Source organism: Saccopteryx bilineata, chromosome 2 (assembly GCF_036850765.1).
Source record: "Saccopteryx bilineata isolate mSacBil1 chromosome 2, mSacBil1_pri_phased_curated, whole genome shotgun sequence".
Taxonomy (NCBI): Eukaryota; Metazoa; Chordata; class Mammalia; order Chiroptera; family Emballonuridae; genus Saccopteryx; species Saccopteryx bilineata.
In genome coordinates, this window is record NC_089491.1 from 286,249,653 (window position 1) to 286,276,610 (window position 26,958).

The 26,958-nt window shown below is 48.2% G+C and overlaps 1 protein-coding gene across 1 annotated transcript in view; it reads left to right on the top strand.

Moving 5' to 3' along the window:
* Positions 1–26,520, top strand: part of PAPPA2 (pappalysin 2) — a 210,646-nt gene extending 184,126 nt beyond the window's left edge. Inside the window, exons 21-22 of the mRNA XM_066261210.1 lie at positions 24,206–24,304; positions 25,841–26,520. Coding sequence (XP_066117307.1) covers positions 24,206–24,304; positions 25,841–25,915 — 174 coding nt within the window. The 3' untranslated portion in view covers positions 25,916–26,520. The remainder of the gene's footprint in view (positions 1–24,205; positions 24,305–25,840) is intronic.
* The last annotated feature ends 438 nt before the right edge of the window (positions 26,521–26,958 follow it).

Here is a 26,958-nt window from a genome sequence, read left to right on the forward strand (position 1 = left end):
AATTCCTTCCATCTGCTGCCACCATTCCTTGGATTCTTCCTTCTGTGTTGTCTTGGACCTCTCCCTGTTGCTATCCGTATTCCAGATGGTGGCCGGCCATGTGAGCTGTGTCTGGGACATGTGCTTCTTGATCACTCATGGGCATCGCCTGGGTTTGCTGCCGTAGCTCAGCAGGCTGCAGGGGCCCATCAGTAATTGATGAGGTGGAGATGATGGCACGGAAACCGAGTTTTTATTGTCCCTCTTTCTCTTGCCCAGAGTTTGAACCAAGAGACAAGAGAGAGAGGAGCTGGAGTCAGACTAACAAGCCCTGTTATTTTAGGAGATGTGTTTTATTCTGGGGTGCGGAATGCCTGTGTGCTGCTCTGAATCAGATCAGAGGTGGGGGCGGGAGGAGGTGACAGCTGAGCAACAGTGACAGTCGTGGGCCTGTGCATGATGTGGGGCCCTGCTGGAGCGAAGGGCTTTGTCCCTTGTTAGGATTTCATCCCTTGTTTTTTATGACAAGATGTGAGGTAGGTAGGTAGATAAGTAGGTAGGTAGATGGATGGATGGATGGATGGATGGATGGATGGATAAAAATGTTATAGCTCATCATATCTGACCCTGGGCCACTCCACTGCAGGTGGCAAAACCTTCAGCACAACCATAAGTTTGTGGAGTCCTTATTCTGAAAGGTGAAGTGAAAATGTGTGTGTGTGTCTGGAAGATGCCAACACAGGGGTCCCACATTCCCTCGGCAGACAACCCAGGCCCGGGCCCCCTGGGCGACAGCAGGAAGGGAGCATCTTCTCCAGTGCGAGAGACTTCATGCCCTAGTGAGTCAGGCCCATGGCTCTCTGAGACTCAGGACTGTCTATGAGAGCAGTGACACTTGGGCCTACAGAGAACCAGGTGGGTGAGGGCAACTGGGGTCCCTGACCAGCAGCAGCAACATCACCTGGGGACTTATTGGAAATTCAGACACTCTCAGGTTCCCTTCTAGACTTTGGAGTTAGAAACTCTGGGGATGGGGTCCGGCAATCAGAGCACAGAGCCCTGCAGAGGGTGTCAGAGCACCGTCAGATTCAAGACCTGCTGGCCTACCATGGAGGGAAGATAGCCTAATAGTGACCATTATGAGGGACCTGAAGAACACACCAGTAATAAGATTCCTTCCGTGATTCCAAAGCTCTCCTTTCTCTTCCACTCAGCTGCAGAGTGAAACCTGCCCGGCCATTCTTTATAGACTTTTCTCATTTTTGTCTGTAAGATTTATGTCTATTACTATACTTTAGTAATGCCTTGTTTGTTTGTTTATCACTATCACAAATTACTTTTAGTAAATGCCCAAGACTTGAACTTTGAAATGTGACTAGAGGGAATTGCTACCCATCATTCAAAAAACACTGACCTGAGCCTTTATAAATTCCTCATTAAAAAGAGAAAAACGAATCTTTTCAATGATCTCTATAGACAGAAACCCCAGGGTTCTATTCCAACTTGATCGCTTGGGCACTGTGTTTATTGTGAAGTTGTTTAATTTCTCTCGTTTCTTTTTTATTTGTATCTCATCATTTAAATGATAATCAACCGTCTGACTTCTCTTTGCCATATTTTAGCTGTTGCTGAATCAGGTGTAACCATTGTGCCTTCCCTGCTTCTCAGAAGACAGGTCATGTTGGCTTACTTCTCTTCTACTGTCTTGCCAACTTCATTAGTATCTCTGGGTGAAAGTGGTTATTAAAAAAAAGAGGGGGGGCTAATTCCAGTGGGAAGAAAAATGGCCTAGCAGCCCGTAACAGGGACAGTTGTCCCACTTCTGGTCAGGGCAGGGGGGTGTAGGTCCTTACAAAGCTAAATCTAAGTATGTGTTGGACGTGTTAAAATCCAGAGAAAAACTGAAAATTAGCTTAAGTTGGAGCTGTCTTGCAGGCCCACCGGCTGCCAAATTTCCAGTCCCCCGGAGATTTGTTTGTGCGTGTCGCCGCCAGATTTGTGCAGCCCGCACCAGACTGAAAATCTGGGCATGGCTTTTTAGGCTTATCCAGGGTCCCATTCGGTGCAGGCTGGACGTTAGATCCTCCAGCTGGACTCCGAGAACCCAACTCCAAATGTTCATTAGGACTAAGTTTGTGTTTGGAAAGAGAAAACCATTGTTTTCTTCTCCCTTGCTTTTTATTTTTTTTTTTTAATGAAACATTAAAAGCGAAACTGTGCAAATTGTAAAACCTCATCTAAATGAACAACATTCGTGAGAATTTATGCTCGTTTGAAACTCCCGTGGAACCACACTGTGACATCCCGGTGGGCTTCCTTGCCTTTTGCTGCATTTGTCTCCTCGGCCTCCTGGAAGGGAGGGCCTTTCTCACTCTGTTCATTCTCCTTGTGACGTGGGCTGTCCCTTCTTCCCTCCCACCATGCCCTTTTTCTGATTGACTCCACGCTTTCCCCTATTTTTCTGTTGTTTTTTGATTTTTCCTGTCTAGCCCAGGCTTGCAGACAAGTTTAAATATCACTCACCTGCAAAACTAACATCACAGAAACACAGCCTTCTTTTCTCCAACCTGCTGGACTTCCCTGTCATTTTGCTGGGGTTACAAGAATTAGCAGGAAGCAAATATATAATCAGGTTATGGCTATAAAAAATTCTGCCCCTTGCCTCTTTTCATAGGGACTTTGCTCCGCTAATATTTCTAATGGTGCTTCTAAAATGTGTTTTAAGTGCAGTCTAAGCAGGACTCTCAGTACATGCCCTGAGATTGTTCTTAAATTCTATAGACCACAGGTTGGTCTACCCTTTACCATCCTGTTCATTTGTATAACCCCTTTGTTAAATCATATAGACAAGCTCCTGCAGAAAGGTCATCTAATTTGCATTATTTCTAATTCATCCTACGAGAATAGATATTCCTTTAAGTGAAATTAGCTTATTAAATACTTGTTTGCTATAGTGACTGAACATTAGCAAGGTATTCTATTAAGTTTCTTACACTTTATTTTTCAAAGTGTGTAAAGTATGTGTGTGTACATATATATAAATACATATATAGATGTGTGTGTGTGTATGTGTGTTTATTTTCTGCTTTATGCAGCAGGGAAGTAATGACAGAGAAAAGGGTGACACTCCCAAGCTGATTGCAGTTATTTACAAATCTCAGCAAACAGCAAGTAGAAGAAAGAGCACATATTTCAAGCCCTGGCTAATGAGTTTAAATCTCTGTTTTGCTGTTATTAGCTATATTTCTGTGTAATACTTTTAAACTTAATTTTAATTCTACAAAAGTAGTACATGGACCCAGCTTAAAGAGTCAGCTAGCACCTGGAGGTTTATTTGTAGGACTAGGCGTGCCTGGCCCGCTGCTCTCTAAGCTCAAAAGAGTGAGATCGGCAGCAGCTTACGAGGAAAACAGTGCCCACGGAAAGACTTTTGACATGGATGAGGCTTGACTATACTTGTTGGCTGTGGGTAGTCATCTGGTAGAGAGTCTGGAGGCTCAAAGTGAAGAAGAAATAGAAGAGAATCCAGACACTGTTGGCTCTGAGGCGGGCGGGAAGGCAGTAGCAATGATTAGAGATCAAGTTTGTGGAGTAGCAGGTGGAATTCAGAAAAACTCAAGGACTTCATCTGTGCTGATGTCCCATTTCCCTGTACAGACCTTCTCACCCACCCTGCTCAGGACAGAATCCTTGGTGTCGTCCTAATGCCCCCCTTTCTCTTACCCTCCCCCCAGTTCATCGGGCAGTCCCCCTAGCTCTCCCTTTAAAAGGTATCCATAGTGCGACCACTCTCGCCGTCTCACCACCGTCCCCCAGTTGGAGCTATGTTCGTCTGCTCCCTGGATTACTGGGACAGCATCCTGGCTGGTCTCACCACTACCCCACCCCACCACAGTCTGTTCTCAATGCAGTAGCCAAAGGGCCCTGTTAAGATGTAGCTTAAACCCAAGCATCTCTCTCCTAAGGCCCTTCAGAGATTTCTTATTTCACTCAGAGCAAAAGCTGAATTCTTTCCAGTGGCTTACACCACCCTCCCAATGTCCCCATCTGATCATTCAGTTGCAACTCACAGCTGTCCTTGCCCATTCTCAACCTAACCCCATTCACAGGCTGCCTTACACTGCCCTGATTTTTTTTTTGATTTTTTTTTTTTACAGAGACAGAGAGAGTCAGAGAGAGGGATAGATAGGGACAGACAGGAACGGAGAGAGTTTTTTTGTTGTTGTTGTGACACCTTAGTGTTCATTGATTGCTTTCTCATATGTGCCTTGACCGTGGGGCTACAGCAGACCGAGTGACCCCTTGCTCAAGCCAGCAACCTTGGGTCCAAGCTGGTGAGCTTTGCTCAAACCAGATGAGCCCGAGCTCAAGCTGGCGACCTCAGGGTCTTGAACCTGAGTCCTCTGCATCCCAGTCCAATGCTCCATCCACTGTGCCACCGCCTGGTCAGGCTGCCCTGATTTTTTTTACGTAACACTGTCACTTTTTGATCACTTACTTTATTTGTTATAGTTAAAGTCTGTTTTCCTCACTGGGTAGAACTTTATTTTAGTCACTGTTATATCTCAAGCCCTTAGTACAGTAGTTGTGACTGTCACACGGTAAACACTCTGTAAATATTTTTTGAGTGACTGAAGGAGGTAGGAAGGTAAGGGCAGCCACAGACTGCAGAGAGGGTTGGCAGGAAGTTTAACAGCCTTAACAAGTAGCTTTATTACCGGGGGAGAAGAAAAATTTTACAAAATTGTGAAGAGTAAAAAGATTACCAGGAGACCCTGAGTTTTAAAGTACTCTGTTAAGAGTCTTCTTACTGAAGGTTTTTCCGTTGTAGTGGTCGTGAAGGTACCATAAGTCTATAGTAAGTGTCTCCCCTACTGGGACTCTGGGCTTGGGCAGAGTTTGGGCTCCCTGGGTCCCTTCAGCTCTTTGAAGGCTCTTTGAGCACCAAGGAGAGAAGGCGTGGCTCCATCTATTGCCTTTCTTCTCCTTGGTTATGTGACCCGAGTCAGTCATTTGTCTCCCAAGGGAAAACGGTATCTTCCTTGGTTGACTATAGTGTCCTTTTGCTCTCAAATGTGATGATGTTCGTGAAAGCCTTTGTAGCCACTAAAGTGCTACACACAGGTATGGGATGATCGTCATTGTCCTCATCCACAGGTGAGAAGCCTTCTGAGGAGGGGCCAGGCTGAGGCAGGTGCACGTCCTACATGTGCCGCCGCTCCCCCCGCCCGCACCAGGGGAGCGGCCAGGACGTGCACCTGCGGCTGCAGCGGGAGCTGGTGTTTGTGTCTTTTTGGACTCAGCTTTCCAGGTGTGGGCACCCAGCTGTGCGGCAGGCAGACCCTTGTGTCAGGGGCAGACCACAGCTCGGGTCTGAGGTTTGCTGGCAGCACTCCAACTCCAGCCTGGCACTTGGGGGGACCTTGCTTCACAAGCTCCCCCTTAAGACGATGCCCACTGTCCACGGAGTATACAGACCCTCCACCTTATCTGTCCGAATGAAGTAGTAAGGATAGGAGAGAAAACGGTCTTTGAATGCTTAAACCACACACACAGCAAAAGAAACCAACAAAATCTTGAAACCATGCACCTCTTTCGTAAACAGACTCATTGTCTCTCCCTTATCTCAGGGCGCCAGCCGGGCACCCTTCGCCGCCTTCGGCTTCCCCAGCGGATTCTCCAGCGCCTGCTCAGTGTTATACATTGTTTTCTGGCCGATGCGAGATCCGTAATGGGGACTTGGCAGGGGCGAGATTCAAATGGGTCAGGAGGTGCTTGTGGCTTTTCTCGGGCTTGTTTTCCACAGCCCATTCTAGCCTGCGACATACCTCTCAAGACGTAGTTGGCCGCAGATCTAAGCCACGGTGAGAGGCCGCCACCGAGGGCAGCGTTTCAGGCGAGTGAGGCCGGGGCCCGGAGCAGGCTTCCCAAAGCACAGCGCCGGGGTGTTTCCTCCAACACGCACTCGCACCACGCATGCGCACACAGCAGCACGCACCGGCATCCTCATTGAGAACAGATGTGGCTGCCCCCTGTGCCGGCCACGTGTTGGGCATGGCATGTGCTTCTGCTAAGCCCCTGGCAACCTTGTCTTTCCTCCTCCCTCCACCTCCCACCCGTGTTGCCTAGCTCCCCCCTACACCTACCGCATGTACCAATTCCCGCCTGACTCATGTTCAGCCAGCCTCAGATTTTTGTTGTTGTTATTGTTATTGCAAACATTAGATGCTTCCAGAGCTGGGGAAAAAAATAAAAAGAGAAGAAAAAGAGGAAAAAAAACCCCTCAGCAACCCCCAAAGAAAACATGTTCTAACCCAGGAATGTACGATACTTCACGCATGGGAAGCATCTTCCTGCCTCTCCAAGCTCCGCTCCAGAACCTGGGGCTCCAAATTCCAACACAGGAAAAAGCAAATCCATCCAACTCTTGTTGGGTCTGAGCCTCACACAGTTTCTCAATCTAAAGGCTTGCTGCTCCCCCCAATGGCTGGGGCTTGTGGAAGTGTCTCCTTTCCCGACTGAACACCGTGGTTACTAAACTGTCACTCCTTCGGGTCCATTTGTGTATTTCTCTCCTTAAAATAATATTTCCTGAGTGCTTACAATGTGTTGAGATTTCAAAAATGAGTAAGGAGTCCCCAGCCCAGGGTATGCAGTGGAAGTAAAAAATGAAATTGCTACCCAAGATGTAATGATGTAGAGATATGCCCTAAGTTGCATGGGAGCATAGAACATTAAGCAAATAACCTGCCTCGGTGGTGTGGAGAAGATCTTATAGACAGGTAACCATTTGAAGTGGCTTGTGGAGGATAAAGAGGAGCATACGGAAAGGCGAAGACACGGACGGAAATGGCGTGATGCAGGCATCAAGTTGTTCTGTAATAATGCTGCCTAACAACCCTCAAATACTGATGTCTTTCAGTAACAAAATGTATCTCTCACTTATGCATTTGCAGGTGGACTAATGTGGTTCTGCATTAGGTTGTGGCTTGGATTCAGGTGTGTTGCATGTGCCTGTTAAAAGCATGCTAGTACACTCAAAGCCTCTGGTCACGTGTAGCATATGTTACATAGACTCACAGTCTATTGGTCAAGGAAAACCACACGACTGAGACCAAGATTAGTAGGAAGGGGTGTTATAGTCTGATAGTGAAGTCATGGCAAAGGAGGAGAGAGTGCAAGGAACTGGGGGCATATAAATCATATCTGCAAGTTAGCTTCTGTAATCGCAGACATTTGTCTTAATTCAGATTCACTCCACCTTACCCCAAGCCACTCCAAAAGTCTTACCCAGGGTAACTTTAGGCTTGGAATCCAGAATATTGTGATTTACATCAGGTTACAATGTATCTTCTCTTACTCTGGAGTCCAGTGTACTAAAATTCCAAATTCTCTGCCTTCCGTGTACCCAGTGGACAACACAGAGCAGAATAAGACTACTGCAATCACTATCCCCTTACAAGGAGAAGGAAGAGAGAGGCACGTAACAGTCCCTGGCTCACAACAACTCCGAAATCCCACTGAGGAAATTTCCTCACTTAATAGTTTTTGATTAATCCCTGGGTACAGCTCCTAAATCCATTGTTCTTCATGGCTCTTGGTTCTGCTCTCTGAGAAGTTCTTTCTTGTCTATTATCCTCTTGGGTCACAAAAAGAGAGAGCATTGGAGACAATCCCCTTATTGGAAGTGAAGTTACTTGGCTGCTTTCTTCTGGTAGAATGAGGGCATCAAAACCCTTCTTACGTTCGCTAACAGGAAGTCTGTTTGAATCCAGGCTGGTGGTGCTTTTGTCAGTCCAGTTCTCACAAACTGTCTTGGTTTTATATTTCTTTAACTTCAGCCATATTAACATTCCAGGAGCTGTCCTCACAAGTCTTCAAGAGGTACCTGTTCATATAGATTCGGTGATAGGCATTCTGAGTTTATCAGCCTTCTCTGGGACAGAGTCACTAGTCTCTTTTCTATGAGTCACTTAGTTCAGCTGTCAGGTTCTCTGAGGTGTCACTTTGATTCAGTTGAAAGTCTTGAACAAATGATGTAACGGTCCACCCCTTGATTTGGTCTTTGCCTGAGGTTAAGTTTTAACTTCAGTCTTAGAAAGGCTCTCCAACCCAGAACATGACTCAGTTTTATCTTCTGCTGGTTGCAGATGAGAGACCGCTCTGTGTCTCGGCATGACAAGTCCTGGAATTTCTAGTGCTCTGCGTTCCCTGTCCCTTCTGCTGGCAAAATAGCAATGTTTTCTGAGCTCATCCCTTAGTGCAATACTTTATCAAATAGAGGCAGGAACCACTAGCTAGCCCCAGCAAATTCTTAAGTCTCTTTACCCAAAGCCAATAGGCTGTTAAGTAAATTTTCTGACCTACAAGTTGTAACAGTTAACATTCTGACTTCCCTTGCAAGGGCAGGAGACATTTAATCAAATTGTTACCACTACCTAGAGTGCTTTCATTTTTTACATCTTTGTTGAGCACTTTCTTTGCTTCCAGATACACCATCCTTGTATCAAAGTCTTAGGTTTCTATTATGACAGTGCTCACTTCTGATACCAAATTTTATATTATTCAGGGGTCACAACAATAATGTATAGCAAACAACCCTATAACACCAGTGGCATATCACAGAAAAATATTACTGGTCTGCTCAGTGAAACTGATCTTGGGGTACATGATCAAGTGTGGAATGATTTTGAGGTTAAAGAGGTAAGCTAGGGGTAGATCACTGAGGCTCTAAGGAGTTTGGACCTTATTCCTCAGTCAGTGTTGATCCAATGGAAGCTTATAAATAGACTGCATTAATCAGGCTGGGCTGTGGTCACAGATTAATCCTGAAATCTCAGTGATACAACATGACAGGGGCAGGACTTCTCACTCACAGAAAGTCTGCTGTAACTCTCTGGAGCATCTGTCCTTCTCATCCATCTTATTCCTCTGTCCTCTCCAAATGTGATCTCCCTGGTTGCCTCCAGAGAGGCAGAGACAAAACAGAGAAAAAGGCCAGTAACTCTTGAGTCTCGTGGACCAGAAATATCACATCATTCCCACTTGCCTTCTCATATTCCAGACCATGGCCTCATGGCTTCAAGCCACCGCAGGTGAGGCAGGGAAACCGAAGGGACACAGAGATCTCAGGTGAGCATTAAATACCTGTGTCACAGAGAAAAGAGGATACGACTTATAGTTGAGGAGGGAAATCATGGTGGCAAATTTGGTCCGTGCAAGTCAGCACCTTGTCACAGCTCACCTGAACTGAAGTCACAGCCCCGTCACTGAACCGAGGGAGCGGAAGGGGAAGAGTAGAAGAGGCAAAGTCCAGAACGATCTGCGGCAGTGTGGAGAAGGTGTGGATGTTGGGTGTGGTGGTGAGCAGGGAGTTGAGGCTGACTGGAGGGACGAATGGACCGTGCTATGGGCTTCCCTCCCAGGACTGTCTCAGTTTGCTGGGGGAAGGCTCCGCCAACAATTTTTTATTTTATTTTAATTTTAATTTTTATTTATTCATTTTAGAGAGGAGAGAGAGAGAGAGAGAGAGAGAGGAGAGAGAGACAGGGGGGAGGAGCTGGAAGCATCAACTCCCATATGTGCCTTGACCAGGCAAACCCAGGGTTTCGAACCAGCGACCTCAGCATTTCCAGGTCGACGCTTTATCCACTGCGCCACCACAGGTCAGGCTCCGCCAACAATTTATTAGTGCACAATGCCCAGACACCCCCTGTGGGGGACAGTGGGAAGACCCGGCCTCTGCCCATGCAGTTGGAAGTGTGTGTGCTCTTTGTGTTTTTGTGAATCTATGTCGCATGTCCAGTTAGAGCAGCTTCTAGAAGTCAGGAGGCATGTTTATTTCTTCTGTGTTTATACGCCCACCCCCACCATCTAGTTTAAAGTTAAACATTTCTAAATCATCAATTAATATTCACATTTGGCTAAGTGATGCTCATTTTATTCTCTTCTGTGGCTGCTCCTGGGATATTATTTGGTAAATTTCTTATGCGTTGGATATGAAATATTGGGGTTCAGAAATAGAGCTAGTATTTTATTTTTTAATTTATTTTTCCATTAGAGAAACCAGGTAGTAAATTGACTATGCATTATCCAGATGTGAAAGGTCCTGAACAAAGAGAGATGAAATCCACCCACAACTGTCCTCTCCCTTGTGTGCTGGTTTGGGAGTTTAAATGATTAAGTCTAGTTTTCTCCTCTCTAGCTCATTCCCCAGGTGTCCTTGGGACGTGGCCCTTGGTCTGATTTTCCCCATCAGTGGAATATGGATAATCATATTAACCTGCCTCATCAGGCGATGTGAGGATTAATTAAAGTGCGATTAGATTCAACTGAAGTCTTTCTAATGGGAGAAATATTAAACTTAGTGTTGCATGTCTGTAGTGCCGTTAGGATTCTGGGAATGGTCTCTGGCCTTGGAACCACTTACGACGCTGGTGACACTGTAGTTGAGCCAAGAGTGCCTGCAGCCTGCCCAGCTTGTTGACCACACTCACCTGTCCTGGTTTCACGGCTGTGTGCCCGCGCAGGGGCTGGACCCACTCCAGATTGCCTATAACTAACTGTACCGCAGAAGCTGGTGGTCTTTTCACTCCCTGGGGCTCCCTGTGAGAGCTGCTTCCTGCCGGTCTGCCTCTTCCCTCCTTCCACATTCCCTCTTTCAGACAGGATCTCTGGGAATTCTTTGGGATGACAGATCAGTAAAAATAACTAAGTTACTAAGTTCCCTTAATATGGCATGTGTGTTAGTCGGCTTGGGCTGCTATGACATAATACCACGGACTGAATGGCTTACACAACAGATTTGCCCACAGTTCTGGAGGCTGGGAAGTCCCAGAGCAAGGTGTGGGCTGATTCACTTTCTGGTGAGGGCTGTCTTCCTGGTGTGCAGATGGCCACCCTCTTGCTGTGTCTTCACGTGACACAGAGAGAAGGGGAGTGCTGCTGGCTCTTCTTATAAAGGCAGCATCCCATCATGAGAGTCCTCCCTTCATGGTATCATCTAATTACCTCCCAGGGGCCCCACCTCCAAACACCCACATATTGGGCATTGGGGGCTTCAACCAACATGTCCATTTGGGGCCAACACAGTGCAGTCTGTAACAACACGTGTTTTGCTTGTGTTCGCATCACCTGGGCAGAAGTTGTCCAGATTCACAGAACTGGGTTCCTCCGTTTTGTTTATAAGTGGCTGCCTCCACTGTGTGATTTTGGAGGTGCTATGCCTGCTCCTACTTCTCTCCCAAATATTTGTTCCATGTGACTCTCAAAGTCTGTAACTTTCCACAATTACAGTCATTTTTTTTTCTGCTTAAATATTCATCATTTACTTAGTTGCAGAAACATATTTGTCATTGAGCCGCAGAATATGGGCTGCTTTCTGGAGGGCAGGAGAGGATGCAGACGCTGTGGTGGGGGTGGGGATGCTGGTTAGGGGTTGTCCGAAGGAGCAGAGTCCAGCGTGGACTTGGCGTGATGGAAAAAAATCAAGGGAACGCAGGGGCCTGAACACAAACCAGGACAGCATGGCTGCTGCACTCCAGCTGTCAGCAGGAAGACAGAAGAGAGGCGGTTAGTGTTTCTGATAGTTTTGCTTATCTGTTTTGCGGGCTTAAAGCCATGTAATGTACAGTCATTCTGTCCTTCTAGTTGGGCAAGGTGAATGGCGAGAGCCCTGGGATTTCTGGTCATAGTCACCAGGGAGGAAGAATGACCAGATTATCTGGTGGCCGCTTCTGGGAGGGCTGCTGTCCATCTTCACTGACAGGAAGTCGTTAGTAGGCTCCATGCACTCAGGAGACAAACAAAGGATTTACTCCTGGTCTCCTTCTACTCTTAATAATTTCATTGAGTGTTCGTTGTGTGTCAGGTGCATACTGTGAGGAATTATCACCACCATCATCCCTCCTGTTTTACTGATGAGAAAAACCGAGGGGTGAGTTTGTGTCCAAATGTGGGATGAATATGTAAACCCAGGCGGTGTGATTCCAGAATCCCTGTGCTTAAACCAGTAGGAAGGTTAAAAACAAATAACACATCCACCAGGAATGCAAGGCTTTTAAAAAACTCAGCCGAGAGATGACCATGAGATGCTGGCCACCTGTTAGGATGCCTCCCCAGGCTCTGCCAGCTTTGAGCCAGAGAAAGAGGAGAAAGAACAAGCGTGCCAATGGACCCAGCTCCGCCAGGATCAGAGACCAAGGAAATGAGGCTGGAGAACGCGTGAGACAGATGCAGCCACTCGGTGGATGAGTAAGATACACAGACAAGCATCCCGTAGATAAAGGAAATGTAAACAAGACCGTTGCACAGAGAATAGGTTCCATATGGGTAGAAGTGAGGCCGGATGGCTCTGCCAATTAACGCAGAACAGAGCAGCCGGGCCGACAACCCAGGATGGCGTGACAGGTTGAGGACGGGAACCACAATAATCAGCCACACAACTGGAGCTGCTCAGAGATACAGGAACTGAAAAATCAGACTGGGGGAACAGAAACAAGACTAATTGGCAAGAAAATATTCCAGAATAAACATGATGCCTCCCTCCGGCCATTCCTTCACTCAGTAGGACCTGGGTATTCCTGGGGATGATAAAATAGTCACGTTTAAGCTGTGAGGAAAGCCGGCAGAGACCGGGTGGGAGAGAAGATGCAAGGATCTCCGCGCGTTTCTATGGAACAGGAAGACGTGTACCGTCTGATGGTGAGGTCAGACAGACCTGCTCACTGCTCGGGCTCTCCGGAACCCAGTCCTTAGATGTAGTGAGGATGCTTTCTAGCTAGTTTTTATGGTTTTTGTTTTTTTTTAATGAGAAATTTTTTTGAGGAAAGCTTAGCATGATTTGAATAGTCAAAAATGTCAGAGACAAACCTTCATCCCCATCTGTCTTCTACCCAAATCCGGGCATTCGCCAAGTCCTGATGATTTTCATTCACAAACTCCTCCTTCCTATTGCTCTGTTCTTTTCTGTGTCACAACCAGCCAGTCTTGTTCTTAGAGCACACCTGCTGGAGGCCCTGCCTCTACCTGCTCTAGTTCCTTCCCTTTCGCTCTGGAACACTCCCCACTGCTCCCAGATGCAGCCTTTGAAGCACAATGTTTATCGTGTTCTTCTGACCACAAACCGAACAACAACAGAAAGCAACCTGCCATTGCTCCCTGTTGTCTTTAGGCTTGAGGACTAGATTCCTCCTGATGGAGATTTTGACCTAATTCCAAACATGGGCCATTAATACTTGAGACAGAAATCCACAGGGGCAGCTTCTCTTCTGCCATCTAAAGTCTTGGTTTACCTGTGCCCTCCTGCTGGGATTCTTCTCCCCATGTCTCTGCCCAAATCCTGTCCATCCTCAAGACTAAGCATCATCCCATGTACGCTATAAAGCCTTTCTGAAATGTCCCCACTCCTTTCGTATCCTGAGTTCCTGTAGCTCTTCGCAGGACCATGAATTACTTTGGGAATGAACCCTCCATTGGCCCGTGGTTTCTTCCCTGTTGTCTCAGATGCCATTCATATTCTGCCTTGATGCTGATGCCACCAGAGCGTCATAGACAAAGCCTTTGTCATGCTCGGGACCTCCTGTCCTGCCTTGTACATAGGGTCACACTCACTGTGGGCTGACTGAACATCCAGGATTCCAGCATCCAGCCCCATGTCATGCTCACAGGAAATGCTTTAAAGCTAAATTTCCTGGACAAGAACACTTCTCCTGGATGTCTGTGGCATTGACTTTTCCTCAAACGGAAGTGGCTATTTCACGCTCGTGGCTGTAGGGAGAGAGGGTGGATCACTGGGTGCAGGCTCTGCATCTCTGCTTCAGACAGATTCTGTAACGGCTCTGGTCCTCGTTTCCTTTCCTCTGTGAAATGGGCGTGATGACCAGACCTGCCTCCCTGGGTGATGGGGAGGCCCCCGCGGGTCGGGAGTACAGACCTTGGAGCTCTGCCTCATGCACAGCAGATGCCAGGTGTGGAGTAGAAGCAGTGTCTTGCTTCTATGTGATCGCATGGGGGTGTAGAAGTATTTTTGCCTTTAGCTTTATTTCTGATGCCTGGAGCTTCCAGAGAAATTGTATTCATATGTGTGTATCTGCTTAAAATAAAAACATGTATTTTAATGCTATATAACTACAATATAAGTATATATTATTATAGCATAGATTTTGTACGTGAAAAGCACATATCATTTATGTACCATATTTATGTGTACGTGTGTATGCATGCATATATATACATATACATATATATATACATACACACACACATTCCATATGTATATGAGAGAAAAGAAGTACTGTGAGATAGTCCTGTGAATATGTATGGAAACTCAGAGCAGCATAGATTTGCCCCAAAGTGAAACATCTCTGTGCAGAGTGGTTAAAGCTTTAGAATGGCCTTGTGAGTGACTTCGATGTCCTACACCCGCACTTCCTGCACGAGGAGTCTGAGTTCTCCTCGAAGTGCCTCTGTGTGCTTGATTGTCGAGGGAGAAAATGAGAAGGGGTGTGTGAGGAGGCAGAGGGGAAAGAATGAAAGAGAATGGGGCAGAAAAAAAAATAATACACTCAGCAAACAGCAGAAGAGCCAAGAAAAATATTTAATCCAAACAATGAATATTGTCACTTCCTCCCACAGTCTGCATTCCCAGTCACCCTCCATGGGCAGGCCCGGGGAGCCAAGAAATGCTGAGCTGCCTGGCATGAGCGTGTGTGTAGGGGGCACGGGGTGGCTGCGAGCGCACGTGGCAGGGGCTCCTCAGGCCGATCTCGACCTCCCACGGACTGCGGGCTGGCCAAGGAGCCGGGAGCCGGGGACGAGGGAAGCGGAGGCTCAAAGTCAGAGCAGGACTCCCACAGCTGCCCTGGGCCATCTATGGGGACCAACACTCTGCCTTTCCACCAGCGCAGGTGTCCACTCTGACCTCTCCTTCCTCATCCTCTTGTGTCCCCCACCTCCCAGGGCTGTGTGAGCTCGTGAACAGCCTGAGCAGCTTTAGCAACCCACTCCTGTGAGTTGTGGTCTTGGCCGGGGGCCAGGAAAGGAGGCCCTGGGTGAGTGGCCACCTCCAGAGGTGGCCAGCGGCCAGGCAGCAGGTCCCACCTGCTCGGCAAGGTGCCCGTGGTGGCCTGGAATCTGGCCTGTCTCATTCCTCTGAATCTTTAAGTTGGGTTCTTGCAGAGCCTACTGTTAGTGACTCTGGAAGGATCAGGCTAAGCTCTCCCCAGTGCTGTGTCAGGGAGAGTCATTGGTGGTGAGAACAGATGCCTGGGCAGGCAGGGATCACGACAGAGGAGAGGTATCTTACCTTGGCGGAAAGCAAGAGCCATCTGCCTCCTCAGTTCACACAGGCGACGGGACCGGGGCGTCTCACTCAGCAGAGTCACTAAGCAACTACTGGGGTATGTCGGGCATCGTCCTGCCTCGGGGGCCTCACAGCTGAGGGAAGGGGACAGGGACAATAAGGGGAACAAAGCAGAAGTGTCCTTGCTCCCATCGCCCCGGCAGAGTTCAAGCCTCTCGTGTCAAAGTCTGTATCTCTGGCCTTGAAACACTGTAGTGTAGGCCGGCTCCAGTTAGCTGGTGCAGATAAATGCAGCCCCCACATGTATGCCCCCAGCCCATCCTCACTGTTTGGGGGGCTTTGCATCCCCCACCGCCCTCTGGGCTGGATGAGGGGCTCCGGGCCACGTTGGGCCGTCCAGCCAAGAGGCCAGGCAGCGCGGGGAAGCGGGTTGGTGTGTGGGTGAGGCAGGTGGAGAGAGTGGCCCCGGTCCGCAGCCGGAGGACTGGACCGTGGGAGGTTGTTGTTGGCCGAGGAGCCAGTCCCAGAGAGTCCTCTCGCCACCCTGTTCGCCCGCAGCACTGTCAGGGCAAGGGTGTCGGTGACGGTCTGGGGTTTCTCAGAGGCCAGGATGCCCGCGTCTGCTGCCAGTTTTGAGGACAGCCCCGATGTCCAGAGGCCAGCGGGCCTCTCCCCTACTCTGCTTTTCCGAGTTCCAGGCCCTTCCCGCTCGTCGCCTGTCGTGACTCTGCCGGGAGCGTTGGTGGTGAGACCAATGGGCAGTAGGCTTGCCGGGGCCAGGGCACCGATGGCCCTGACTCTGACGTGCTAGTGGACGGATCCTGACATCTTTCCTGACCAATCTCCATGGGGGGAGCTCGGACATCCACAACTTCAAAAGCAGGGGCCATGTTCCTGGTGCCTCCATAGAACTGAGCACTGACTGAGTATTCAGCCTCCATCTACGCATATGTGTTCCTTACAACAGCCCCGCAAGGTAGCTGTGGGCCGCATCCTCAAACGGGGATGCTGCTGCCGAAGGGAACCAGAACCTCGTTCGTTCAGAGTCCAGCCGTCAGGTGAGGCAGAGCTGACGTCTGGGCGTAGGTTCATCTGACACCCTATCCCATGCCCCTGTCACCATCCTTGCGGCCCTGATGATTGTCCCAAGCTGGAGCTCTTCTGCTCTGGGCACCTTGAAGCAGATGAAAATATCGCGTGTTAAAGAAGTCCTTTGACCTTATTTTGTTTGCTGTGATTTCTCGATCTCTGTGTGCCCCAGCTGTTTCTCTTGGAAAGGATTCATTTTCGCACCTTTTGGTGACATCTGTCCCTAGACGATGTTTGTTGGTGTCAGATAAGATACTCTGGTTGTCACCAGGCTTTTCTTTCAGACCCCACGAAGGGACACATCTGATTTTCTTTTTTTCTCTTTTCTTTTCCTTTTCTGAGGGTCTGTGGGTTGCACAGGCAGAGGTTTGAAGCCCTCCACAGAAACTGGATGACCTCACATGGTCCAGCAAAGCACAGTAGTCCACAAGACTCGATCCCACACCCCTGCCCTCTGACAGCTACCTCCCAGGGCTGCTTCTCTCTGCACATCCAACAGACTGTGTCTTCACTGCCTTTCTTTCAGCTACATCTTGCTTATACCCATTACTTGTAGAGCATATCCGACCTTCAAGGAGGTATTCTTTGCAGTTTCCACCACTAGCTGATCATTCAGCAGTGCCTTAATGTCTTAGCGATCAGTGACTCGGCCAAGGCCTGGATTTGAATCATGCAGACCTCAGAGCTGGTAGGCAAGAGCAAACCTCTTGTTCCCAAGCGAGCCATAAGACTATGTCGTTGCATATCAGTCCTCACAAACAGGGTCATCTTAAAATATTAGCAGAGTCACTCACAAGTTCTCCGCTGTGCAGAGGCCCCAGTAACAGAGTCACTCACAAGTTCTCCGCTGTGCAGAGGTCCCAGTAACAGAGTCACTCACAAGTTCTCCGCTGTGCAGAGGCCCCAGTAACAGAGTCACTCACAAGTTCTCCGCTGTGCAGAGGCCCCAGTAACAGAGTCACTCACAAGTTCTCCGCTGTGCAGAGGCCCCAGTAACAGAGTCACTCACAAGTTCTCCGCTGTGCAGAGGCCCCAGACCTAGGCCCCTATTCCCTGTTGGCTGTTATCACCCACCCACCAGATGATCTGTATTTGCAGACATTCCTAGGACAGCCATGGTTTCTCTGCCTTCTTTAAGTCTGATCTGGTTTTCAGCTTCTTGTCTTGGGCTCCGGTAACTTCCTTCTCTTCTTAATATCCCGGCTGTAGAACTGAGAGGGTATTGTTAAATTTGATCCCACATTTTTGGGTTATTTATAAAAGAAGAACTTTTAAATGATATAGTCGACTATCTCTTCCCACTCAGAAATGAACATACATCAATACTACACCTGTTGGGATAACTATATATAAAATCTGTCTCAACTGCAACATCTGACTATAGTGTTACTGTTTATATTAAGAAAAGGAAAGGGACTACATGCCCTTTACAGCTAGCTGGATTTGAGTTTAAGTTATGTGATTTAAAAAAAAAAATTTATTGATTGATTTTTAGAGAGAGAGAAAGAGAAACATTGATCTGTTTTTGTATGTGTCGTGACTGGGGATAGAACCAGCAACCCCTGCACATCGGGAAGTCCCTCTAACCCAGTGGTAGTCAACCTGGTCCCTACCGCCCACTAGTGGACGGTCCAGCTTTTATGGTGGGCAGTAGCAGAGCAACCAAAGTATAAATAAAAAGATAGATTTAACTATAGTAAGTTGTTTTATAAAGATTTATTCTGCCAAACTTAGCGAAAATCTGACATAAAGTACTTGGTAAGTAATTATTATTAATGCTTTAACTTGCTGTAACTCTGCTTTATAAATTTTATAAAGTAAAGTTACTTCCCTACTTTATAAATCACCATTACTGTGGAACCGGTGGGCGGTTAGGAAATTTTACTACTAACAGAGATACAAAAGTGGGTGGTAGGTATACAAAGGTTGACTACCCCTGCTCTAACCAATTGAGCCATTCAGCCAGGGCTAAGTTATATAATTCTTATAAAGCCACATGCCTGGTCAATTTTCTAGACTAGGGAAGTAATGAGCAGGAAGACCTGGTTATTAAGTGTGCTAAGGAAATATACTTAGCCTTCATCATATGTGTTTATTTGTTGAGACCCTACTGTGCATTGGCACCAGACTAGTCTCTGGGACTAGGAAGATACTTGGACTGTGGGCCCTTGATTGTGCATTGAGAGCATTAGGTTTTATAATGTAGATATGAATTACACTTACCATAGCAACACGGAGGCAGGGAGAGCCCTCAGGGTCTGGGAAGCCGGATAAGGTTTTCCAGAGGACGTTGTATATAAGAAACTCTTCCTGCTCAATCCCCCTCACAATGTCTGCCTGTTTTAATTTTACATTTTCCAAGAAGATTGTCACAAATGCACAGATGTGAGCTCATTGGCACCTCCCACTCCAAGGGGTGAACAGGGAGGAGTGGGATGGCTTCGTTTCCTCTTCCCTCCAATGCCAGCAGCGAGGAGGAGAAGCACTCTTGGTGCTAGAATTCTGGGGCCAGAAATGCTTCCGCATGGCAGGCATCTGCTGATGGGAGGGAAGCTGCATCCTCCGCAGGAAACCAGCCTCTAGGCATCGCTGGGCATACCAAGCCCCAGGGCTGGAGGGAGCTACAGTTACAGGTGGCTTTTTCGGGATAAACTTGGACCCGCGACTGAGAAAACTGGAGACTAAGTTGTGAGAGTCCAGGGGAACTGAGATTTTATATATATATGGCCTTTTCTTGGTTTCTGTGTTGGAACTCTGGGTTTACCTCATTATCAATGCCTCTGCACCCAAGCTCTTTTTATAGAGGTGCCAAGGAAATTTAGGTGACCCTGCATTCCCAATAAATTAAAGGACTCGCCCTGCTTAGGTGGCTCAGTGGATAAAGCATCATCCCAATGCACTGAGGTCGTAAGTTCGATCCCCAGTCAGGGCATGTAGGGGATGCAATCACTGAGCGCACAACTACAGTAAATGGAACTAAGCGGAACAGCGAGTTAATGGTTCTCTCTCTCTGTGTCCCCCTTCTCCCCCTTCCTTCTTCTCTCTCTCTGTCAAATCAATGGGAAAATTCTTAAAAAATTAAAAGACTAATGAAATTTTCCAGTCGTGGGAGCCTGGTATAGTAGCAAGAACATCAGATCAAGAATCAAGAGACTTGGGCTCTGTTTCCTGGGCTGCCACTAACTAGCCTTGCCAGCATGACAGCTCACCTTCTTAAGGCTCCAGGTCATTGTTACTAAAATGAGAGTTTTGTACTAAAGGGTCTTCAAGGCTCCACTCAGCCTTAGAATTTCATGTATCTAAGGTACTTAAAAAAAAATTAGCAAGTAGCATTCTGGCCATCGGGGTCCCTGAGGGGCCCCTGGGATTCTAAGAGAGCTCTGCAGTGAGCCCGGGCAGCATGGACGCAGTGGGCAGGGCCATACCGCGAAAGGAGGTGAGAATCAGGCCAGAGGTCACCACACAGTGGAGAGTCGAAGAGAAAATTAGCACTCACATGGAAAATTAGTACACTTTTAGCCAGAGCTTTTCTCTGCAACCAGGGCTCTCTGGGATGCAGCACCAGGCCCGGTGCAGCCTAATCAGGACGAAGAAACAGGTGTGGGCTGATATGTCATTCCCGTGGAGGGTTTCAGTGGGAAATGATATGGAAGAAAGGAAGAGCGTTAGAGCCTCAGGCAAACACTTGGTGACCTCTTCTCCCGGTGGACAACCCTCTTCCCGGTGCTGGTCAGGATTCTGCCCCGTGACTTTCTCTGGGGGATATGGTCACTTCTGGGTGAGGTCCCAACCTGTAGGGTAGAAAGCCCATACTAATCTTTCTAAAACATCACTGGGTCATGAGTTTTGTTTCAAGCTGTAGAATAAAAAAATGTTCTTTGTTTTTTGTGTTTTTATTTTAATTTTTATTTATTTTTAAGTGACGGGAAGGGAGATAGAGAGACAGACTCCCACATGTGCCCCAACCAGGATCCACCCAGCAACCCCCATCTGGGGCCAATGCTTGAATCAATCGAGCTATCCTCAGCTCCTGAGGCCAATGCTTGGACCAACTGAACTATCCTCAGTGCCTGGGGCTGATGCTCAAACCAATCAAGTCAATGGCTAAAAGAAGGGAAGAGGGAGAGAAGGGGGAGGGGAAGAGAAGCAGATGGTCACTTCTCATGTGTGCCCTGACTGGGGATCAAACCTGGGATGCTTGCATGCTGGGCCGACATTCTATCCACTGAGCCAACCAGCCAGGGCAAAATAAAATGTTCTTAATCTAATTCGGGTAGTAGACGTATTCTCAGCCAATCAAAGTTGGAGGAGCTCCGCCTGAGGGCGGGTCCTGTGCTCACAGTCTGGGACCACTTGCCGCTCTGGGTTCACCCTCTTCTCCCCTGACACTTTTCTCAGGCTCCTCCTTCTGTCTCGGCCGCCCAGTTGTAAGTGTCCCCCACAAGGGCTCAATGTAGAGTCCACCCCTGAAAGCTCACACAGGTCCCCTCCCCTCACATCTGGATCAGGGACTTCTCTTCTGCCCACCAGTCCGGGCTAGCCCTCATCAGGTGTTTGAGCGACAGGTGCTTCTGGTGGGCTCCCTTCGGGGTTGCAGCCAGGCTTTCTTTATTTACGTGTCCCTTTAACAGTACCTGGCAGCTGTGGGTGTGGGATAAAGAGTGTACACTGATCAAAGCAGTGAAGTGACCACATCTGTGGTCAGCAGACAGGGCTACCATCTCCATGGCTGATTCCCCCAAAAAACCTTATACAATTCTCACCAGATAACATAGTGAAAAGAAAACCGATCTTGGCTCATGAGACGTTTCCAAAGCCATGCAGGGGGACAGATGGGCAGGCACCCTTCCTCCGGGTAATCCTTCGGGTCCACACTGCCCTTCGTTGGGCCGCCGCCTCTCCTGGAACGCGGCAAGCACGGAGCACTGGCGAGAAAAGCCTTCCAGTAATAATCAAAATAGCATCACCCAGCTCGGACGTCACAAGAAGAGCAACCCAGACTCTCTCAGACTGAGCGATTTAAGTATTCTTAGAAGCTTGAGTCAGGCTCAGAGGTAAATGGCACAGGAAGCTGTGTGTGTGTGTGTGTGTGTGTGTGCACATGCGTGCATGTAGCATTCATGTTGATGACTTTGTATTCTATAAGTTATTTGAAGTTGTCTGGGAAATAGACATTTTATAAAGTTTTGTTTTTTTCTGTTGTCAAAAATGGTTAAAATAAAAAAAAGTGGCTTCTAAAGTCATTTTTTTTTCAAAAGTGCATTTGAAAAATACACTGTTTCTCGTGTGATGGGACAGAGGAGGGATACATGACAGTCACACTGTGCAGAGCAACCAGGCCTCGTGCTCTCCCTCGGGAAAGCCTCTTTTGGGAAGGAGTGACGTCCCAGTCTGACACCTTTCAGTTCCTGAGATTTAGATCTCCTGGTCTCCATCCAGCCTTCAGACACTTAAAAAAGCTTGGGAATCAATTAGTCACTTTCCCTTCCTATTTTTTTCCATTGCAAGCTCCCCAGGACTGTGTTGCCATAGGAGCCTCTGTTTGTTTCGGGTGGGGACGTTGTTTTCTGGCAGGTTGGGGGAGGAGCAATTCTAATAGGTGTATAGTAAATTAGGGACTCGGTATTCCTGCTCCTTTTTTTTTTATAAACTCCCTTCTCTTCCCAGATGACCCTTTAGGAGCAGGAAAGAGGCAGCTTCTAGGAAGCAGGTCTGGGCTGTTGCAACAGAAGTCCAGCGGGAGCTAGAGGAGGTCACCTGACCTTTTTCTCTTTTCAATGTTGCTTCCCGAGTGTTCTTGAAGCCAGAAGCCATGCTTGGGGGAGAACTTTGGAAAGAAAGAGTCCTGGCATTCTTTATTAATCCATCCACATGCTGAAGTTGTTCTTATGAAAAGAAAGCTCTTTAATGCTCCCTTTAATCCTCCATACTGAAACTATAACATATACATACATATACATACATACATATACATGTGTGTATATATATATATGATATGTGTGTATGTGTGTGTGTATATATATGTATAAATATGAAACGCATCTCAGGTGGTCTTTTTTATGGATGATTGCTGGAAAAAGAAAGAGCCAATTGTGCCCACGAGTCAGGCGGGGTTGGAGGAAGGGGAACAGATGCCATGTTCTATGAGGAAATGTACTGCAAACACTTGAGAAAGGAAGAGAAAGTTCGGAGTGGGGGAATCTCAGGAGGTGTCTGTGGTTCTCCTGGGTGGACCCATGGGCATTGTGAGGTGTTAAGGCTGCAGCTCGCTGTACTTTGAGCCCCATTGCTCGGCTGCAGTGGTGGACCCAGGGCCTGACTGTGTCGCTCACTCCAAGCTCGGCAGACTCGGAGTACCCGGCCCCAGGGTCAGAGACAAATGCTCATCTTGGAATTGTTTTCATCCCAGCGAGGCCCATGTTGAAAACAGAGTTTGTTTTCACTTCCTGCTGTCTGCTGACCTTGTTGCGCAGCTGGGCGACAGCTGTTGAGTCCCAACCCACCAGTAGCAGCTTTCCAGTGATTGGCAAATGGGGACACATCTGGAATGATGCTCAGATGACCTCAGGACCCCACAGAAGAGATCAAAACGCTGAAGTAATATCTTGGATGAGTGCATTCTGATGTCGCTCAATTGCTGAAAATAATTGACCATCTTTTTTTTTTTTTTTAGTTTAGTGATCTGTCTCATCAAAGTGCAGCAAAATAGGGAACGGCCCTTCTATTTGATATTTAAGAAGGTTGGGGGAGAGAAAGTGATTGGAACCTGTAAACTGGAAAGTGGCCTCAGAACTCAGGAGTCTGATGACCATCTTGTGGCCCAAAGAGTCTGACCACGAGATGCTTCCGGAGGCTTTGCCCTCGGGCCTCGCTCAGGATGAGGAGAGCTCAGTGATGGGTGGGTGGGCTGGCTGCCAGGCCCTCCAGGATGCTGTAGGCCACCGTTTCCCTCCAGGAGTGATTCTAGAGAAACAGTGATCGGGGCTGCTGAGCTGTTTTAACCGCTTGTTGCTATTCTTATCGTGCATTCCCTTTTGGGGTGAAACACTCCATTAACTCTGGTTTGGCCTGGGCTCCTTCCCAACTTCGGTTCCTGTGAACTCGCAGTGGTAGGCCGAGTAGAAAGAGTTTAGCTTTCTCTGCTCTGCCCCTGTGTCTCGCCGCCGTGTACAGGTGGTTGTGCGTGTGGGACCATCTCTGCTCCAGTACTGGTGTCCCAAACGCCGGGACCACTGCATTCTGGACAGACATCATTTGAGTCTTCATAGCACCCCAGGACTACTTGGGTCTCTACATATGAGTAGCAGGAGAAGAGGGGGAGTTATGGCCCTTAATCTGTGAGAAGCACAAAAAAGTCAAGACACATGACTCCCAATCCCAAGCCCTACTGTGCGGCCCAAGGCAATTTTTGTCATCTAAACGCACTTGTTTCTTTCCTCACTGATAGCATAGAACTTTTAAAGCCAACCCTGCCTGATGAACAGGTGTTTTCCTGGTGATCAAGAGCTAACATGTGTGAAGCTGTTTTGTAACCTACATGGCATAAGGGTCTATTATTGCAAGAGTATGAAACAGTTCATCAGAGAGTTCAGATGAGCCCTTCTGGACCCTCAGGTGGGCCAGGAGCAGGTGCCACAGGTGAAAGTTGATCATTCCTTAGGTCCAGTGGTCTCATCTTGAGACTTCAGCCTCTTGAGAATGTGAAGTCCGTTGTGTCCTGCCCCTTGGGTGCTCTCCCGTGATACCCCCTGAGTTCCGCAGATTAGGTTGGGGGTGGGGCTGAGTGGGAGACCCGTGCAGCTGGACTAAGACACTAAACTCCCACCTCCTTGCCAGCCTTTCCAAGCAGATGGTTGGTGTGACACGATCAACAATCGGGCCTACTGCCATTACGATGGGGGTGACTGCTGCTCTTCCACCCTCTCCTCCAAGAAGGTAAGTGATGGCGCCTGGGGTGGGGTGGGGGGAGGGCGGCAGCCCCAGGAGTCCCGGCAGGGGCCTTGGCTAGCTCTCTTGGCTGTGCCATAGTTGTTTTTCACTCAGCAGCCAAGAAGAGGGAGTTGCAATGAACAAATATTAGGCTTTCTGAAGCAACAGGATTCAGGGTTGTGGTTTTTAGGATAGAGTCTTAAAGAATACTAACTCTCTAGTCGTCAGTCCAGTTAAGTCCTTCAGAAAAGCTGTAGCGCTTGCTCCTGAAAGCGCTTGGACACCTGCTTACTGTCCAAGACACATCTCCGGAGACAGAGAATAATGGCCTCCGCCCCTTGGGGAAGCGGGATTGCCAGTGAAGTAACATCCAGTTATTAATCTTCATCATCAAAGCAGTAATCCTCTCAAGCACATTGCAAGCACATGTTGAGTGGCCACCCCACGCTACCTGGAGCGCTCCCTGGACCGCGTCCCGAACAGCAGCCCTTCCCTCGCTGCCTTTCACTCCTGTGGCTCTGGGTTCTATTAAATTAGCAGGGATGCTTAAACTAAACCTAAAAAATTCAACGGGCTGAACTTTTGCAATAATGTGGATTAAAAAAAAAAAAAAACCAAGTGCTCCAAAGATATTCAATGCCAGTTGGCCAATTTGATAAATCAGAAATATGCAAGAGATGGTATTTCTGTCCAGTATACTTAGACTATTAAAACATATCTATTTTTATCTCGCTGATTGTCCATGCCTGAAGGGAAGAATCTCTGCCACATTTACATCATGTGTCCCAAATGTCCCAACCTCTGAAGCTAGTTATGGACTTCCCCAGAGTATCTGCACCTGTTGGTGGCCGTGCAAACAACGCGGACTCTTTGGGAGTACCTCTGGTGTGAAGGAGAGATCGCATAGCAAGAGAGCAGTCCGGCCACAAACAAGGGGTAGAGAGGTGCAGTGTACTGAGCCGGAGTATATCCTTGGTTCAAGGAAGGCAAAAGCTCATGCTTATGAAGATGGCCGAGCTGACCCTATTATTCTGGAACATCAGGGAGTAGGAGTCACGGAGCTGGGCTCCTGCGCCTTGGTTTTTCAGATGGTATGTCATGACCTTGAGCTAAGTCATGACCTTGAGTTAAGACACCCACCTTCGCTTGGCCTTCTCTGTGAAAATGCTAGCATTCATCTTACCTACTTTACAGGGATTTGGGGACAATAGTAATGCAACAAGAACATGAACAACAGTAGTTTTAGACATTATTGGTAATATTAGAAGTAGTGGTAACAGGAGTTACAGGTGCCTAGAAATATGTGTTTGATGCCCATTATCTTATTCAAACCACACCAGCATCCTCTGGGGTAGTTACTGTTGTCCTCCCTGCCTTCTAAATGGAGTGAGTGGGTGAGGAAGGCTCGCCTTGCCCGCCACGACCCGGTGTGCAAGTGTTGTGATATTCACACAGAACTCCCCACTTCCTCTGGCACCCAGCAGGGGACGTGTGCTGCTTGGCACAAAAGTGGGTCACTTCGTCTTTCCTTTGACCCCCCAGGTCATCCCGTTCGCCGCGGACTGTGACTCGGACGAGTGCACCTGCCGAGACCCCAAGGCGGAAGAGAATCAGTAGCTGCCCCGGGGGCCGGAAGAAAGGGGGGCCTCCACAGAAGGAACCCGAGGTGAAGGAAGAAGGAAGGTCACGAGATGGAGAAAGAGTGCGAGGAAGCGTGTCAGGAATGCGGGGGACGCTTCTAGGTGCCACCTGTCACAGCAGGTAGCTCACGTAGGGAAGAATCATAGGCAGAGTTTTCTTCCAAGAGGCAATTGATTAAAAGTATAAGGGGAAATGGGATTGGTGTACAAGGACCTTCCTCCCACATTTATGTCCCACCCGACTCCACTCTCAAGTCCTGCCTACGCCCCTCTGGGCACCCTACCCCCTCGTCTGCCCCACCCCCCGCATTGTACACCAGCACCAAAACACTAGGAGGGGAGTGGCCAGGGACACGCTCTTCATACACAGTCTGGTCGAATTGCCACCGGTCAGCACTCACCTACGCTCAGCTGGCTCTCTCCTTGTCATTGTGTAGTCTCCCTTTAGTACTAATGAGGTTAGTTATTCTTTATAAGTATTTAAACATAATTATATAAATATATTATATATATATTATATTTTTTGCTGTCTACTAAGCTGAAAACTATCCATTGTTCCACACATGCTGCTGTGAAGGTCACGTCCCAAATAAACGCTGAAGGTTTGCGGACAGAAAGCCTGGTGCTTCTGCCATCTGTGTACGGATGGGGGTGGGCAGGCTGAGAGGGAAGTGGAGGAGAGAGAGCGGATGGGGTTCTTGATGCTGATGTGTCAGCAACTCGTCTTTTCACGAGCTGGGAGCCGGGCCCACTCTGAGGAGATGGGGGCCTGGTGTGATGCTACGAAGAGGCCTGGGAAGTTGGGTGGGGGTGCCCACTGTTGACAGGTCCAAGAACTGGGCCATCCAGAAGGAATATTACTGACTTCTTGCTTCTCAGAACTCTTAGTGGGGGTTGTGAGACCCAGGAATATCTCTGCTCCCACATGTGCCGGTCCCTGCATAGCTCTCTGCCAGCCAGCCAGTCAACAGGGTCGTATGAGGGCTCATGCCCTGACGGGCGGGATTACAGCAAGTCACA